This window comes from Entelurus aequoreus, linkage group LG23, assembly GCF_033978785.1.
Source record: "Entelurus aequoreus isolate RoL-2023_Sb linkage group LG23, RoL_Eaeq_v1.1, whole genome shotgun sequence".
Lineage (NCBI taxonomy): Eukaryota > Metazoa > Chordata > Actinopteri > Syngnathiformes > Syngnathidae > Entelurus > Entelurus aequoreus.
Genome location: NC_084753.1, coordinates 3,086,632 through 3,104,131, shown reverse-complemented (window position 1 = coordinate 3,104,131; position 17,500 = coordinate 3,086,632). Strand labels below are relative to the sequence as shown.

Genomic DNA, 17,500 nt, shown 5'->3' with positions numbered 1-17,500 from the left:
ACTGCTGTAACATAGCCTTAAGAACACAAACATTTAAAATATTTAAATAACCTTTGTTTTCGTTATTAATCTGTTCCAAGAGGTCCGTTGAGAACGGGAACTTTTATTCCAGTAGGAAAGGAACAATGTACGTCAAATGAATTTGTTCCTGACCCCCAAAAATATTAACACAAAACACATTTTATAGAAAATAACTTACATTCATCAGTTTGCATTCGTGGAATGGAATATAACTTTATTGTCATTGCGCTTAAAAATTTGTTTTCAGTACAACTTGTAGACGGAAGAGGTGGGCTAATGGGTCCCCAGAAGGGCGGAAACGTAGGAAACATAGGGGGATGAGGAGAAGAAAAAACAAATACTCCAAAACTGTATATGACACTGAGGTGTATACCTATTAAATTATCTAAAAAAGCTTGCACGTTAATGTTAGCATGCTAAAATGCTAACTGTAACATGCGTCAAGTACCAAAATATATGACTTTGAGGTGTCTACCTTAAAAATGTGTTAAAAATATTAGCATGCATCAAGTACCAAAACATGACTGAGATGCATACCTACAAAATTAGCTTAAAAAAAAGCTAGCATGCTAAAGTTAACATGCTAACAGGTATCATTCATCAAATAACAAAATATTTGAAGCTGAGATGTATAGCTGCACAATTAGCAAAAAAGTTAGCATGATAATATTAGAATGCTAACAAAAGTTCTGCAGACAGTTGAAAAATTAGCTACGGGCCGCACTTTAGACACCCTAGCTGTATATCTTTACCATTAACAGTAACTTAATTCTTTCAGTTCTGTTCCCTAAACTATCGCACAATGCTTATTGATTATTTTTTCCCCTCAGAACTGTTGGAGGGAAGTCGCAAAAAGGATGAAGAAATGAAGAGCATAAAGGTAAGCATACATTTAGCATACATACATACATACATATATCATTTGTCTTATTTCTATCTTTACATTTGTTTATTTTGAGAGTCAGTCAGTCTCTTTTGCCAGAGATCTTGCAAAATTGGCACATTAGAACTGTAAAAAAAGATCAACGATGAATAAACAGTCAAATAACAACAATAAAAAGTACTTTGTGAGCAAATTCAACAATACCGTGATAGAAATAATAATAATAATAATGGATTAGATTTGTATAGCGCTTTTCTAGACACTCAAAGCGCTTCACAGAGAAGTGAGAACCCATCATTCATTCACACCTGGTGGTGGTAAGCTACATTTGTAGCCACAGCTGCCCTGGGGTAGACTGACGGAAGCGTGGCTGCCAGTTCGCGCCTACGGCCCCTCCGACCACCACCCATCATTCATCATTTATTCACCAGTGTGAGCGGCACTGATAACCGTGATAATTTTGGTCACAATAACAGTGATATTAAATGTTCATATCATTACATCCCTAACTAAGTTGGGTACTGTTCACATTTGAACCGATACGGTACCAATTCTCAGTACATGGTACCGATTTTCTGTACTTTTATGTGTCTTAATAAATGGTAATTGTTTAATAGTAAAAACATATTTTTTAATGTAACATTTAAAAACAAGCTTATTATGATCACTGTGCTGACAAGGTGTTAAATCTTGTTTTATTATAACATTTGAGTCTCATTTGCAAAGCATTTGCACTTCCAAGACATTAGATGGCAGTATAGGCTATCTGGAAGTAGCTTTTTCTAGGTAGTTACGGACCGTAGTATGGGTTACCTGTACTGTTGCACCTCTAGTAAACACAATTATAGATATTAACAAAGTGACAGTTGTCAGCTAATACAAACCCCGTTTCCATATGAGTTGGGAAATTGTGTTGGATGTAAATATAAACGGAATACAATGATTTGCAAATCCTTTTCAACCCATATTGAATTGAATGCACTACAAAGACAAGATATTTCATGTTCAAACTCATAAACTCTATTTTTTTTTTGCAAATAATAATTAACTTAGAATTTCATGGCTGCAACACGTGCCAAAGTAGTTGGGAAAGGGCATGTTCACCACTGTGTTACATGGCCTTTCCTTTTAACAACACTCAGTAAACGTTTGGGAACTGAGGAGACACATTTTTTAAGCTTCTCAGGTGGAATTATTTCCCATTCTTGCTTGATGTACAGCTTAAGTTGTTCAACAGTTCGGGGGTCTCCGTTGTGGTATTTTAGGCTTCATAATGCGCCACACATTTTCAATGGGAGACAGGTCTGGACTACAGGCAGGCCAGTCTAGTACCCGCACTCTTTTACTATGAAGCCACGTTGATGTAACACGTGGCTTGGCATTGTCTTGCTGAAATAAGCAGGGGCGTCCATGGTAACGTTGCTTAGATGGCAACATATGTTGCTCCAAAACCTGTATGTACCTTTCAGCATTAATGGCGCCATCAGAGATGTGTAAGTTACCCATGTCTTGGGCACTAATACACCCCCATACCATCACACATGCTGGCTTTTCAACTTTGCGCCTATAACAATCCGGATGGTTCTTTTCCTCTTTGGTCCGGAGGACACGACGTCCACAGTTTCCAAAAACAATTTGAAATGTGGACTCGTCAGACCACAGAACACTTTTCCACCTTGTATCAGTCCATCTTAGATGAGCTCAGGCCCAGCGAAGCCGACGGCGTTTCTGGGTGTTGTTGATAAACGATTTTCGCCTTGCAGAGGAGAGTTTTAACTTGCACTTACAGATGTAGTGACAGTGGGTTTCTGAAGTGTTCCTGAGCCCATGTGGTGATATCCTTTACACACTGATGTCGCTTGTTGATGCAGTACAGCCTGAGGGATCGAAGGTCACGGGCTTAGCTGCTTACGTGCAGTGATTTCTCCAGATTCTCTGAACCCTTTGGTGATATTACGGACTGTATATGGGGAAATCCCTAAATTCCTTGCAATAGCTGGTTGAGAAAGGTTTTTCTTAAACTGTTCAACAATTTGCTCACGCATTTGTTGACAAAGTGGTGACCTTCGCCTCATCCTTGTTTGTGAATGACTGAGCATTTCATGGAATCTACTTTTATACCCAATCATGGCACCCACCTGTTCCCAATTTGCCTGTTCACCTGTGGGATGTTCCAAATAAGTGTTTGATGAGCATTCCTCAACTTTATCAGTATTTATTGCCACCTTTCCCAACTTCTTTGTCACGTGTTTGGTTTGTAGCATATATTAACTCCATCAAACATGGCGGAAATGTATTTGACAACAGTGGTCCCCAACCACCGGTCCATGACGCATTTGCTACCGGGCCGCACAGAGACATTAAATAATTTATAACCGACCGTATTTTCTCCTACTTAACTTTCGCCAATTCCACCGTACACACCAATAAGCGTGTTCATAGATGTAATATAAAACTCCTGGTAGGAAGTCGCCATTTACTATATTTGGTACATCTCCGTGACATGGGACAATGCACATTAATTAACATATAAAATATAAAGGTGCCAAATCGTAGCCAAAAGCTAGGTTCCATCTGCAGTCTGCGGCAGGTTGATGACCTAAGATCAGGAACAAAGTGACCATAGTAGTTCATCTGCAGATAGAGAAGTGCTAAATTGTTACTTATAGAGATGTCCGATAATATCGGCCTGCCGATATTATCGGCCGATATATGCGTTAAAATGTAATATCGGAAATTATCGGTATCGTTTTTTTAAATTATCGGTATCGTTTTTTTTGTGTTTTTTTTTGTTTTTTTTAAATTAAATCAACATAAAAAACACAAGATACACTTACAATTAGTGCACCAACCCAAAAAACCTCCCTCCCCCATTTACACTCATTCACACAAAAGGGTTGTTTCTTTCTGTTATTAATATTCTGGTTCCTACATTATATATCAATATATATCAATACAGTCTGCAAGGGATACAGTCCGTAAGCACACATGATTGTGCGTGCTGCTGGTCCACTAATAGTACTAACCTTTAACAGTTAATTTTACTAATTTTCATTCATTACTAGTTTCTATGTAACCGTTTTTATATTGTTGTAATTTCTTTTTTATTCAAGAAAATGTTTTTAATTTATTTATCTTATTTTACTAATTTCTTCACCATACCTGGTTGTCCAAATTAGGCATAATAATGTGTTAATTCCACAACTGCATATATCGGTTGATATCGGTATCGGTTGATATCGGTATCGGTAATTAAAGAGTTGGACAATATCGGATATCGGCAAAAAGCCATTATCGGACATCCCTAGTTACTTATAATAATTGTGCTGAAGGAAGACAATACACATCTCCTTTGGCCTAGTAAGTTAAAGTGCTGCTATTATTGCACATAGTCCTATTTAGTGTTGTCCCGATACCAATATTATTTCGATAATTTTCGGTACTTTTATTAAAAAAAGGGGACCACAAAAATTGCATTAATGACTTTATGTTAACAAACAGTCGCGGTCAAAAGTTTACATACACTTGTAAAGAACATAATGTCATGGCTGTCTTGAGTTTCCAATAATTTCTACAACTCTTATTTTTTTGTGATAGAGTGATTGGAGCACATACTTGTTGGTCTCAAAAAAACTTTCATGAAGTTTGGTTCTTTTATTGATTTATTATGGGTCTACTGAAAATGTGAACAAATCTGCTGGGTCAAAAGTATACATACAGCAATGTTAATATTTGGTTACATGTACCTTGGCAAGTTTCACTGAAATAAGGCGCTTTTGGTAGCCATCCACAAGCTTCTGGTTGAATTTTTGACCACTCCTCTTGACAAAATTGGTGCAGTTCAGCCAAATGTGTTGGTTTTCTGACATGGACTTGTTTCTTCAGCATTGTCCACACGTTAAAGTCAGGACTTTGGGAAGGCCATTCTAAAACCTTAATTCTAGCCTGATTTAGCCATTCCTTTACCACTTTTGTGACGTGTGTTTGGGGTCATTGTCCTGTTGGAACACCCAACTGCGCCCAAGACCCAACCTTCGGGCTGATGATTTGAGGTTGTCCTGAAGAATTTGGAGGTAATCCTCCTCTTTCATTGTCCCGTTTACTCTCTGTAAAGCACCAGTTCCATTGGCAGCAAAACAGGCCCAGAGCATAATACTACCACCACCATGCTCGAAGGTACTTTTCAGAGGCGGTATATTACAGAGAATTATTCATTAGTATAGCGGTACTATACTAATACCGGTATACCGTACAACCCTAGTCCTATTACACAAGTAGTTAGCAATAACACATGTATTTACGCATGGAACGTTGGACCAAAAAAAGCTAACATTAGTGTATCTATGTATGAAATATTGCACACAATACAGTGTTTCCCATAAACTGCCAAGATACCTGTGGCGGCGGGGGCGTGGCTATGGGCGTGGTCACCATGACATCATCGAGTAATTTGCATAATTTACTACAATGATTTGATTTTCTCTAAAAAGGCTAAAAAAATGTATACTTACTAATTAATAATAACAGTTTTGTTTTAAACGTCCATCCATCCATCCATTTTACAACACTTCTACTACAATATAATTACAACACTGTGCATACAGATTTGAACAATAAGTTATTCACTGAAATATATTTATTAATTGTGGTTCTTACAAAAAAATATATCTTATAAAATATAAAAGCTAAAATGTCTCAAAGCTCTGCCCCTTTAATTAGTGCATACTAAATAATTTAACTTTAGCCTACTACTACAACCATCATATTTACCAGCAACATAAAGTGAAACAGAGGCAGAGGTGTCCTGCCACAGTCAGTAACAAATAAACAGAAAACAGTAGTGGTGGTAGATAGACACAGAGCTTCATCAAACATCTGATCCACTGAACAAAGAGCTCCAAAAATCTTGAACTTTAGACTGCCATCAGTTTTACTCCCTACACTTAACCATGTGTTTCCTACTGCCTGCAGCCTTTGCACCCTTTGTTATATACACATGTTGTGTTTCTAATATAAATACATTTAATAAAGTCAAATACAAATAAGGCAACGAGAGAAGTATCCTACACTTCTCTTTTGTAAAGTAAATCTGAACAGCCGATATGGGCATCTACATCAACTATATGATTTCCCTGAGAAGCTGGAGAGGACAAAAAAAAAAAAAAATATATATTTTTATTTTATTTTTATTTTTTATTTTTATTTTTGGTGGACGTAATTCTTTCGTGGCGGGCCGCCACAAATAAATTAATGTGTGGGAAACCCTGCAATATGAATACATAACTTTTAGAATGGAAATAGAAATCCACAGAAATGTATTAATTTTTCATGCACTTATTTGTTTTGTTTATCTGCCACATGTCATTGAAAATAATGCCTACATTAAACCGGTCCCTGGTGCAAAAAAGGTTGCAGTAGTAATATATAAGGAATATGATGGTACTCTGTATATACCTGCACTGGACAATCCCACTTTAATTAAAAAAAATAACAATTGTGATATTAATCGAGATCGAATGATGTAAAAAAATTAATCGTGATAATTTTTTTTCCATATTGCCCAGCCCTAACGTGAATCGATACCTAGTTCTACTGACGGAATTCGGCCTATAAAAGTACCAAAGCCGTGACATAGTTCTGAAAACAGAAGATCCAAGAAATGTCGGAACAATGCAACAACCTAAAGAGACAAGACAAATCTGCTGTGTTAGTTTGGAGTAGGATCAGGGACGTCTAAGTCCTCTGCAACGCTGCGCTGCACAGCCCCGAGCCTGACACATATCTTGCAGCCATGCCCGGACAAGTCGTTAATTACAGCAGACACAGGGCCACCAGCGCGCCTGTCTCTTCCCCACAGTGCCACAGCATCCGCCGTCTCGTCTTCACCGGGAACGGAGTCACCCCGCAGCACCTCGCTCGGCCTCCTGCGCAGACGTTCACGTGCGTCTGTCGCTGCTGGATGGCACCTGGCAGAACTGCTGTGCAATTATTCAGCTGTCCCGCACCCAGTCGAGCGTTTAACGATGAAGGATGAGAACGGAGAGATGTTGGAGAGGAAAAGGCAAGCTGAGGGGTGTAGAAGGTAAAAGTTTCCCAGTAAAGGAAGCCTTGTTACAAACTGCTAATGCGTATGGAGCAGAGGGGCGAGGTGGAGAAGCAGGTGAACGTTTGAGTGGCAGATAGAATCACTTATGCGTCATTACAGAGAGAACATCTGTCTGGATCTTCATGAGCACCGAGAGAAATTTGTCTTTGTGTGTTTGCGATAAGGAGCCAGTTGTCGCCCACAGACTCTCCAAAGCCTCCTTTGTTACCCATTTGTTATTATCATCACACACACACACACACACACACACACACACACACACACACACACACACACACACACACACACACACACACACACACACACACACACACACACACACACACACACACACACACACACACACACACACACACACAAACTTGTATTTGTTACCTTCTTGAGACCTCTGACAAATGCCTACCTCTTTAGGACCACCCTTTCTAGATCAATAAACATTTGTATTTACAACATTAGTAATATATACATAAGGGGTGTAACGGTACACAAAAATTTCGGTTCGGTACGTACCTCGGTTTAGAGGTCACGGTTCGGTTCATTTTCGGTACAGTAAGAAAACAAAATATACATTTTTTGGTTATTTATTTAACAAATTTGTAAACAATGGCTTTATCCTTTTAACATTAGGAACACTATAATAATTCTGCCCACGTAATCAACATTAAACTGCCTCAAGTTGTTGCTCAGATTAAATAAAATGACTAAACTTTTCTTCTACATATAAAAAGTGCAACATTAAACAGTTTCTAGTCAACTCATCATGCTTAATTTATTACAGCATGTGGGAAGCCTGTAGTTGATTTGTATTATGTAAATGTTATATTTTTATCAACATGTGAGAGCAGGGACCCTGCCATTCAAAACTAGGCTGCTGCATTACTAATGATTAATGTAACTATAGCTGAAAAAATGGTACAATAGCAATAGGAGAGACTATTCATCCCTGAACACCATGGAGTTCATGTAGGCTTAATGATGCAGTTACATTATTATATCAACTATCAGAGACAGAAACTCTTCATTTAACATAATGTCCTTTTTTGCTGCTTCAACACAGCTCAATCAACACAGAAAAAGGTAAAGTGAAATAACAGACAGACGGGGCTTTGCTGTCCGTAACACACACACACACAAACACACACACACACACACACACACTCACACGCCGCAAAATGAGCTAACGTTACGCTAAAAGCGAATTAGCCTTCACCTCAAGCCAGGACTGCGAGCGAGCTGAGCTGCATTTTATATTTCTAGAAGGTCAACGGGCTCATAGTGATGTTACTAGTAGTTGACTGGGAGGTGTTTATTATAATTTGGGGAGAGTCCGTTGCCTGATGCTTACCTGCTAAACGCTAAGCACTGACTACATGCGCTCTGAATACGCACTGCTGATTGGCTGTTACCGCTCTGAATACACACTGCTGATTGGCTGGTTGTAACCAATCAGACGGTTGTGTGGGTGGGACAATGCTGGGTGCTGTGTAGAGTACTAAAAGAGGCAGAAGGAAGCGGAGCAGCTTGTTAAGACTTTAACTTCGGCGGCTACTTAATATGTTCGTGTGGAAACTCGTTCGGTACACCTCCGAACCGAACCGAAACCCCGTACCGAAACGGTTCAATACAAATACACGTACCGTTACACCCCTATATGCAAATATAAAAAAGGTAAGCTCTTAGTAAATTTTTTTCATTTTTTGTTTGTAATTGTTTTTTAATCTTCATTATTTACTTCAAGTTATTATTTACTTCAAGTTATGTCTCTATATACATTTTTTTTTTTTTAAATTAATTTTGGCCAAAGGGGGTGAATTTCAATTTCTTACACACACTTGTTATTACATATGTTGGCCAGAGGGGCAGCACTTCAAAATTTTACACACACTTGTTATTACATATGTTGGCCAGAGGGGGGAGCAAATCCCTCCTCTTTTGGACCACCCTAATTTTGATAGATTTCACCACCAGATGCAATGATTTTCTGTATTGGGACCATGATTTCGGTCCTAACTTGTTCACCGGTCCTCATATGGACGGTACTTTTCCTCCTCAAGAAGGGTAGAAATACAAGAACACACACACACGCACAAATGCACAGTCCCTCATAGACAAAATGGCCTGGACTTAATGTCTCTCACACACAGCTGTGTTTTTCTACCTCATCTCGTTAGTTTCCTTAAAGTCATTTTTCGGATGCACAGTAAATTAATCTCCTGCCTCCTTTTGTGTCCTTACAGGATCGTGTTTTGGATCTCGAGATGGTAAGGACGCATTCTTATTGACTACAGTTCAATTAATTGTAACTCTGTTGGACGCCGCATTTAGCTGGACGATATATTGTCTCCCAGATAATTGCCGATGAACAATATTAGTGTCAGCAATACTTTGAAATCAAATAAAGCACTAATGTCATCATAATAATAATGCAAGTAACCCATTCAAACGCAATAAACGTTTAATTTCTCTGTATTTTTTTACCATTGTAATTTGAAAGTCAAGCACTTTTTCATTATAATAATAAATAAACAAATACAAATAAAATGGAGTCACAATCTCTATTAGCAAAAATTGCACTTCAGTAAATATTGAACATCTTGAAGTGCAGTCTTTTTTTCCCCAGTTGTGTGTTTTGCTTTGTTCTTTTTTTTGTTGCAATAACTTTCCAACAAATTCGGCATACTGGCTCGTTTATCCTTTGTTGATGGACTCATCTTGCTCAGTGGGTGTAAAGCTGTAATGTTCCCACACAGAGACATTGTAATCACATTAGTAACAAGGCTTCCTCTATTATGAACGCACAAAGACTTTGGAATCGTCTTTAATCCTCCGGTTTATGTTACCTTGCAGGGATTCTCACTACCGCCGCGACTGTGTGCGTAAGATGGCGGCCCCGCCTCCACACACAGTGACATAGATTTGCGCCGTTCATTTATTTCTGCTATCGAATAAACATTTGCAAGTTTATTTAAATATATCATTGGATTAATTGATTTAATCATGATCGTCCTTGGTGTACTCTTACAGTAATGTCAGGACTTCTGACAATCAATCTTTTCACAAACAAAGCCAACACATTACTAGCTTATTGCCATTTGTTTTAGTTTGAATTGAACACTTTGGGGCGTAAACTCTAATTGGGACGTTTACGACTTCTTAGCAGCCTTTAAAAACAGTCCTTTATTTAAAAAGAAACAAGTCATGTTGAAATAGGAATGGGTACCGAATAGAGATGTCAGATAATGGCTTTTTTGCCGATATCCGATATTCCGATATTGTCCAACTCTTAATTACCGATTCCGATATCAACCGATACCGATATACACAGTCGTGGAATTAACACATTATTATGCCTAATTTTGTTGTGATGCCCCCCTGGATGCATTCAACAATGTAAAAAAGTTTTCCAAAATAAATCAACTCAAGTTATGGAAAAAAAGGCCAACATGGCACTGCCATATTTATTATTGAAGTCACAAAGTGCATTATTTTTTTTAACGTGCCTCAAAACAGCAGCTTGGAATTTGGGACATGCTCTCCCTGAGAGAGCATGAGGAGGTTGAGGTGGGCGGGGTTGATGTGGAGGGGGGGGGGGGGGTGCAGGGGGTAGCGGGGGTTGTACATTGTAGCCTCCCGGAAGAGTTAGTGCTGCAAGGGGTTCTGGGGATTTGTTCTGTTGTGTTTATGTTGTGTTGTGGTGCGGATGTTCTCCCGAAATGTGTTTGTCATTCTTGTTTGGTGTGGGTTCACAGTGTGGCGCATATTTGTAACCGTGTTAAAGTTGTTTATACGGCCACCCTCAGTGTGACCTGTATGGCTGTTGACCAAGTATGCTTGCATTCACTTGTGTGTGTGAAAAGCCGTAGATATTATGTGATTGGGGTGGCACGCAAAGGCAGTGCCTTTAAGGTTTATTGGCGCTCTGTACGTCTCCCTACGTCCGTGTACTACTCCGTACAGCGGCGTTTTAAAAAGTCATACATTTTACTTTGTGAAACCGATACCGATAATTTCCGATATTACATTTTAAAGCATTTATCGGCCGATAATATCGGCAGTCCGATATTATCGGACATCTCTAGTACCAAACCAATACAGTACCGATTCAAATCAATTTTCAGTACTTCAGTGTTTTTTAATAAATGTTAATTGTTTGATAATTAAATTGTATCTTTTAATGTAACATTTAAAAATAAGCTGATTATGATAACGGTGCTGTCCAGTTAATATATCTGGTTTTATTATAACATGTGAGTCTCATATGCAAAGCAGTTGCAGCTCCAGGACATTAGAGGGCAGTACTGTATAGGCTATCGTTGTTATGTTGTTTGAACTCGGAAGTAGCTTTTTTAAGGAAGCTGAATGTGTTATGTTGTGCTCTACAAAGTTTTTTTACTGTAGGTATTGGGCTTATTGCACACCAGCTGTTTTATTGTAACATTCATCTTAATTGTAGTTCACATTACGAAATTTGTAAAATTGCTAATGCTAATAGTAGTCTGTCTATGGCAAATCCAATGGAAATTAGCATCAAGCTAGTGAATTTTGGAAGAGTGGAGCCTTACTTTACGTTTGAGCGTTTTATACCTAGCATACTTGCTCTGTTAGTGTTGAAAATTGCAACATTACTTAAAGCACAGGTGTCCAACCCAATGTGGGCCAGATGTGGCCCCCCGCCTTATTTTATGTGGCTTGCCATCTCCTCTTCACCGTTGTACTTTCTGGCTAAATGTATTTGCTCTTTAATTTTGACAGGGAAAAAAAATACTGCATATTAGAGGTGGGAATATTTGGGAGACTCACAATTCGATTATTGGAGATGACGATTCGATTCAGAATCGATTTTTGATTAAACACGTTTCTCGTGATATATAATTTGGTATATAAATGCATAAAACATTTTCAAAACAAATTACTGACATACAAATTATACGTGCAGTGTTGGCCTAAAAACATATTTTAAAAATGTATGTTAAAAAATATTATTTACAAAAATCACAGAATGTTAATCAATCTAATTAAAGAAAATAGAGAACTTTCAACCCAATCCCAGCTTTACACTACTTTGGATATACATTTACAAAGCAATTGAGGAATTGTTGTTTGGTTTTAGTCCAAAAATTGATTCTTTAGAGAGAGAAAAACATTTGGCCAAAAAAAAGAAAATCCATTAAAAATAAAATGCTTGGAATATCTTGTTGCATGCACAGATGATATTAAAATTTAGACGGTATGTACAAGGGGTGCTCAAAAAAAGTTGATTCACATTTTAAATTGTGATTTTTATCTAATTTGATTCCAAATCAATTCATAATTTTGGAGAATCCATAAAAAAAAATATACATATATATTTATACATACATATATACTTGTTATGGATTTTATATATATATATATATATATATATATATATATATACACTACCGTTCAAAAGTTTGGGGTCACATTGAAATGTCCTTATTTTTGAAGGAAAAGCACTGTACTTTTCAATGAAGATAACTTTAAACTAGTCTTAACTTTAAGAAATACACTCTATACATTGCTAATGTGGTAAATGACTATTCTAGCTGCAAATGTCTGGTTTTTGGTGCAATATCTACATAGGGTGTATAGAGGCCCATTTCCAGCAACTATCACTCCAGTGTTCTAATGGTACAATGTGTTTGCTCATTGGCTCAGAAGGCTAAGTGATGATTAGAAAAACCCTTGTGCAATCATGTCACACATCTGAAAACAGTTTAGCTCGTTACAGAAGCTACAAAACTGACCTTCCTTTGAGCAGATTGAGTTTCTGGAGCATCACATTTGTGGGGTCAATTAAACGCTCAAAATGGCCAGAAAAGAGAACTTTCATCTGAAACTCGACAGTCTATTCTTGTTCTTAGAAATGAACAAAATTGTTTGGGTGACCCAAACTTTTGAACGGTAGTGTACATAAATATATATTTTTGATGGATTCTCCAAAATTATGATTATAAATCGAATCAAAATAAATCAAAATCACAATCAGTAGAGACTCCTCCCACCCCCACCAAGGACTGTTTAAGCTGTTGGACTCTAGAAAGAGGTTCTGCAGCCTTCGGAGCAGAACCTCCAGTTTCTGTAACAGTGTCTGCCCTCAGTCCATAAGACTCTTGAATGCATCATTATAATCCCCTCAATTCCCCCAAAAAACGGATTAACTCGCTGGAATATAAAGGGCCAATTTTACATACATCCATAAACGTGGATGCATATGCAAAAGTGCAATATATTTATCTGTACAGCAATCTATTTATATCTGTGCCTTCTTTTGTAAATGCAAACACTCTGCACCTTATTGCTCTTTTATTCTGCGCTACAGCGAGCTAATGCAACACATTTTCGTTCTTATCTGTACTGTAAAGTTCAAACTTGAATGACAATAAAGGAAGTCTAATTTGAATGTGAATCAACTTTTTGGAGCACCCCTTCTGCATACCCTCTCTCAACTTTAATATTATCCGTGCATGGAACAAGATATTCCAAGCATTTTTTTGGGGGGGTTATCAAAAATAAATACATAAATATCTACTTTTTACCTTGGCTTACAATTTTACAGCAAGTTATCATCAATCTGTTGGTTAAAAAAATATAATAACCAACCACAATTTCCTATGCAGTGTGTGTATCGAGGGAGTTTGACTGAGGGTTGAGTGATTGTTTACATGAGCTGATGTTTAGTCTGCAACCGGACGTGACGTGCAGCAAATGTATCGAAATATGGCACCGTTTGATTTTACGTGAATCGATACCCGACGGAATCCGGTCGGTGCCTAATCCGGTACCCACCCCTATGTTGAAGGTAGAGGCTCCTTATTCTAACCCGTAACATAACGTGGATGCACAATGTAATGTGTTGTGGGAGTAAAAAGTAGCAGCCTAATTCATACGAGCTGTCTGTCATGCAGTTGGCTCGCCCCCGCAGTCTTCACTTAGTAAGCCACTGACAGACAGGAAATTCTGCGGACCACCGTCAAGTTGAATCATTTCTGCAACAGTAGGACGCATCGACCCACTTTACTCTGCCCAGGCGGGTGTCGTCCAGCGACTCTCGTATGCCAGCGCGTCCTTCAGCGTAGCAATCAGCTTGACGCAGCCGCATTTTCCGTCCGGGTCAGGGAGGCCGTTAAACATATACCACTAGGAGAGAAATTGAATCAGCCTAATTCTCAATTAGCTTTTGTTGGGACACAAACGACGACATGCAATTTTCTACAACATTAGTAAAGTCCAGTGTGCACATGGGAGTAACAGTGCAGTGCTAGTTCTATAGGGGTAACAGCCCATTCCAAATTCATGCAGAAGGCACAAAAACGGTGCAAACTGTGCACCGTTTGTTATTGAGTCTTCTCTTCCGCCATCAGCCCAAACACAAAAACAGCATCGGCTCATCCAGAGCTGTTATGATCCACAGAGATCTGATGCAGCCGTGCAGCCGTCGTGTGTAATCATCGCTTCAGATGACCGCTCGACTGGAAATGATGCCTCATTTCACTTTCACTTTTCCTCTTTGCTGCGTTCTCTTTTTTTTGTTTTTTTTTGTTTTCCCGGTGTAGTGTAAGTGCTGAGCAACTTAACCATATTTGGGGATTTAAAGCACACAATTATCTTCATGTTGTTCCTGTTGCAAACAGACAATAATAAACTTATATTCAGGTATCCACTCCCTGATGTGAGTGTGTTTGCTTTCCTTTGCTAGAGCACAAGAGCAGCAATGGAATACTGGAAATCCTCGACAGAAAAACAGTATCTGACGGACAATTTTAAGGACTTAGAGGTGGGTTCAAGGTTTTATCCAAGTTTTTATTTATTTTTTAGAGAGAACCCATGAATCGCTTCATTTTGGAACGTAACATGGCTTTCATCGTCTTCCATCAGGAGTCCCAACGGCAGAAGGACGTGGTTGATCGGTGCTATACCAAACACAAAGAAATAGTCTGGACCTGCAGCACCAGCTCGATGAGTTCCGAGCGCAAAATCCAGGAGTACAGAGTACGACACACACACACACAAACACACTCTTGAAATTAGTACAGTTTATTAGGTGGTTCCTAACCGTCTGTCTAAAGTCCTGCTATAGAACTTCACTGTATTTTACAAAAAGTACTGTACACTTAAATACATGGTCATGCACTTTTGTCGGCATAAAACGTTTTTTTTTTTTAATTCTACCTATTATTCACAACTCTTCTGTAAGACAAGGAACACATATGTTTTTCTGTTTTTTATATATATTTTAGGTACAATGCGGCTAACTCTATTGCGCCCTAAAGCCCTCTAAAAAACATCCAAAAACCACCAACAATACTCCATATGTGTACAGCTCCACTAATGGACATTGGAGTGTTACTTTCAAAGACAAAATTAAAGTATTGCTAGAAACATAATTTTATATGGGACTTTATTGTATTATATGTATAGTACATGTTCCAAAAAGAAAAAGCATAAAAACACCACCAGAATTAGAGATATTACAAGTCAAAGTGATGAAGCTTAGTGTTACGCTCATGACTTGGTGTAACTAAACATTACCTATAAGATGAAGGCAATTGCATTTTATTGATATTTGAAATGTATTCAATGTTTATAAATGAATATTTAAATATACTAAATGTAAAAACGGAATACATATCAAAATAAGATAATTAAATTAAATCTAGTTTGGTTACGCCATCATGAGCGCAACACAAGGTTGTAAAAGTTTACAACTACAATTCTAAATAAGATTTCAAAGCAAACTGAAATCAAATACACACAGCTTAAAGATTGATCAATACCTATTTAATGTAGTATACATAAATATGATGATTTATCAAAATATAAAAGAAATATACCTGAACAGAACGCTCATGATGGTTACACCAAAAAGTAACGCTATGAATTGCGTTTTCAACTTTTTGGGGCAATTTTTATGCTATTTCCAAGCATCTCCTTTTTATTATCGTTGATTTTAAATGGTCAAACTAAGGCATATTATATATACATGCCCTAGTAAACCAAAAAAAAAGTCATTTTATTTTGATTGTTACATTTTGAAGTACATTTGTGCAGGTGGGTGCAAATGTACACATTACCAGAGCTGTACACATATACATCTTGTGACCTGAATATTACAAGTATCAGTAATATTGGTATGATAAGCGCTCATGTTAAAGAACTATTTTTAGCGGCGCTGCTATCACAGAGAGCTAACTGGCTTAAGCTGCTATATTGACAGACTGAGCCTGCTGCATCGCCTTCTTGAGTCGGTGAAGTTAATTCTAGATTATAACTCATGCCTCTCACCTGGATAGTAGAAGGTTGTGGACACAAACAGAGAAGTTGGTCAAGTTTGACATCCAACTCTCGGAGATCGCAAGAAAGACACAAATTGTTTGCGGGAAAAAAAAAAAAAAGCTTTTACCTGCAAGAGGATTATGATTACAGTATTTTCCAGATTATAGGTATATAAACCGCACCCACAAAATTTTAGAAGAAAATATTTTTTCCATACATTAACCCGCACCGGAGTATAAGTCGCAGATAAAGTTAAAGTTAAAGTACCAATGATTGTCACACACACACACACACTAGGTGTGGCGAAATTATTCTCTGCATTTGACCAATCACTCTTGATCACCCCCTGGGAGGTGAGGGGAGCAGTGGTGCTGCGCCCGGGAATAATTTTGGTGATTTAACCCCCAATTCCAACCCTTGATGCTGAGTGCCAAGCAGGGAGGTAATGGGTCCCATTTTTATAGTCTTTGGTATGACTCCGGCCGGGGTTTGAACTCATAACCTACCGATCTCAGGGCGGACACCCTAACCACTAGGCCACTGAGTGTGTGATGTATATATGTCGTGAATGAGTTATTTACACAAAAAATGTTTTGTAAATGTTTATTTACATACCTTTATTGTTTCTAAACGGGTGTTTGTAACACGGCAGTAAAACGGCTGATCAAACAAAACAGAAGTCATCGTCATAGACCCACTAGCTGCGGAAGCTAGCTCTCCAATCAGCTAAACAGACTCAATAACTCCACTGTGACGTTTGGTGAATTTACAGAGTAATTTATGAAACTGAAATAATACAAAAAGAATGCCATTGTAAGTTAATAATACTAACACAGACACTCGCAAACGTGTTAGCATATTAGCTAATGCAGACGAGGCTAGCTTGATTACGTTACGATAGCGCGTACAAATATGCATGAAACACTCCTACAAACATCACACATGGGACAGTTTAGTAAGTAAAAATTGTTTTAGTTATATTGTAAAACTTACAAACGTTGCTTGGAGTGACGAATGAAGAATCCACACGAGTAGAAACGCTATAGACAGAACGGCAATTGTACTTCCGGTTGATAATCTCTATACAGAGGGGCACTGCAGCACCTGTAGTGAGCAAACTCGTTCATAGATGGCACCATAGCACAAACAATAACCCACCTTTGTCAGTGTCTTTGCTTGTTTAGTTTTTTTTTTAT

The 17,500-nt window shown here is 38.1% G+C and overlaps 1 protein-coding gene across 6 annotated transcripts in view; it reads left to right on the top strand.

Moving 5' to 3' along the window:
- Window positions 1-17,500, top strand: part of LOC133640775 (centrosomal protein of 128 kDa-like) — a 122,824-nt gene that overhangs the window by 92,449 nt on the left and 12,875 nt on the right. For all 6 annotated transcript variants that reach the window (XM_062034391.1, XM_062034388.1, XM_062034389.1 and 3 more), the window contains 4 exons: window positions 852-901; window positions 9,248-9,271; window positions 14,728-14,805; window positions 14,907-15,020. In XM_062034391.1, coding sequence (XP_061890375.1) covers window positions 852-901; window positions 9,248-9,271; window positions 14,728-14,805; window positions 14,907-15,020 — 266 coding nt within the window. The remainder of the gene's footprint in view (window positions 1-851; window positions 902-9,247; window positions 9,272-14,727; window positions 14,806-14,906; window positions 15,021-17,500) is intronic.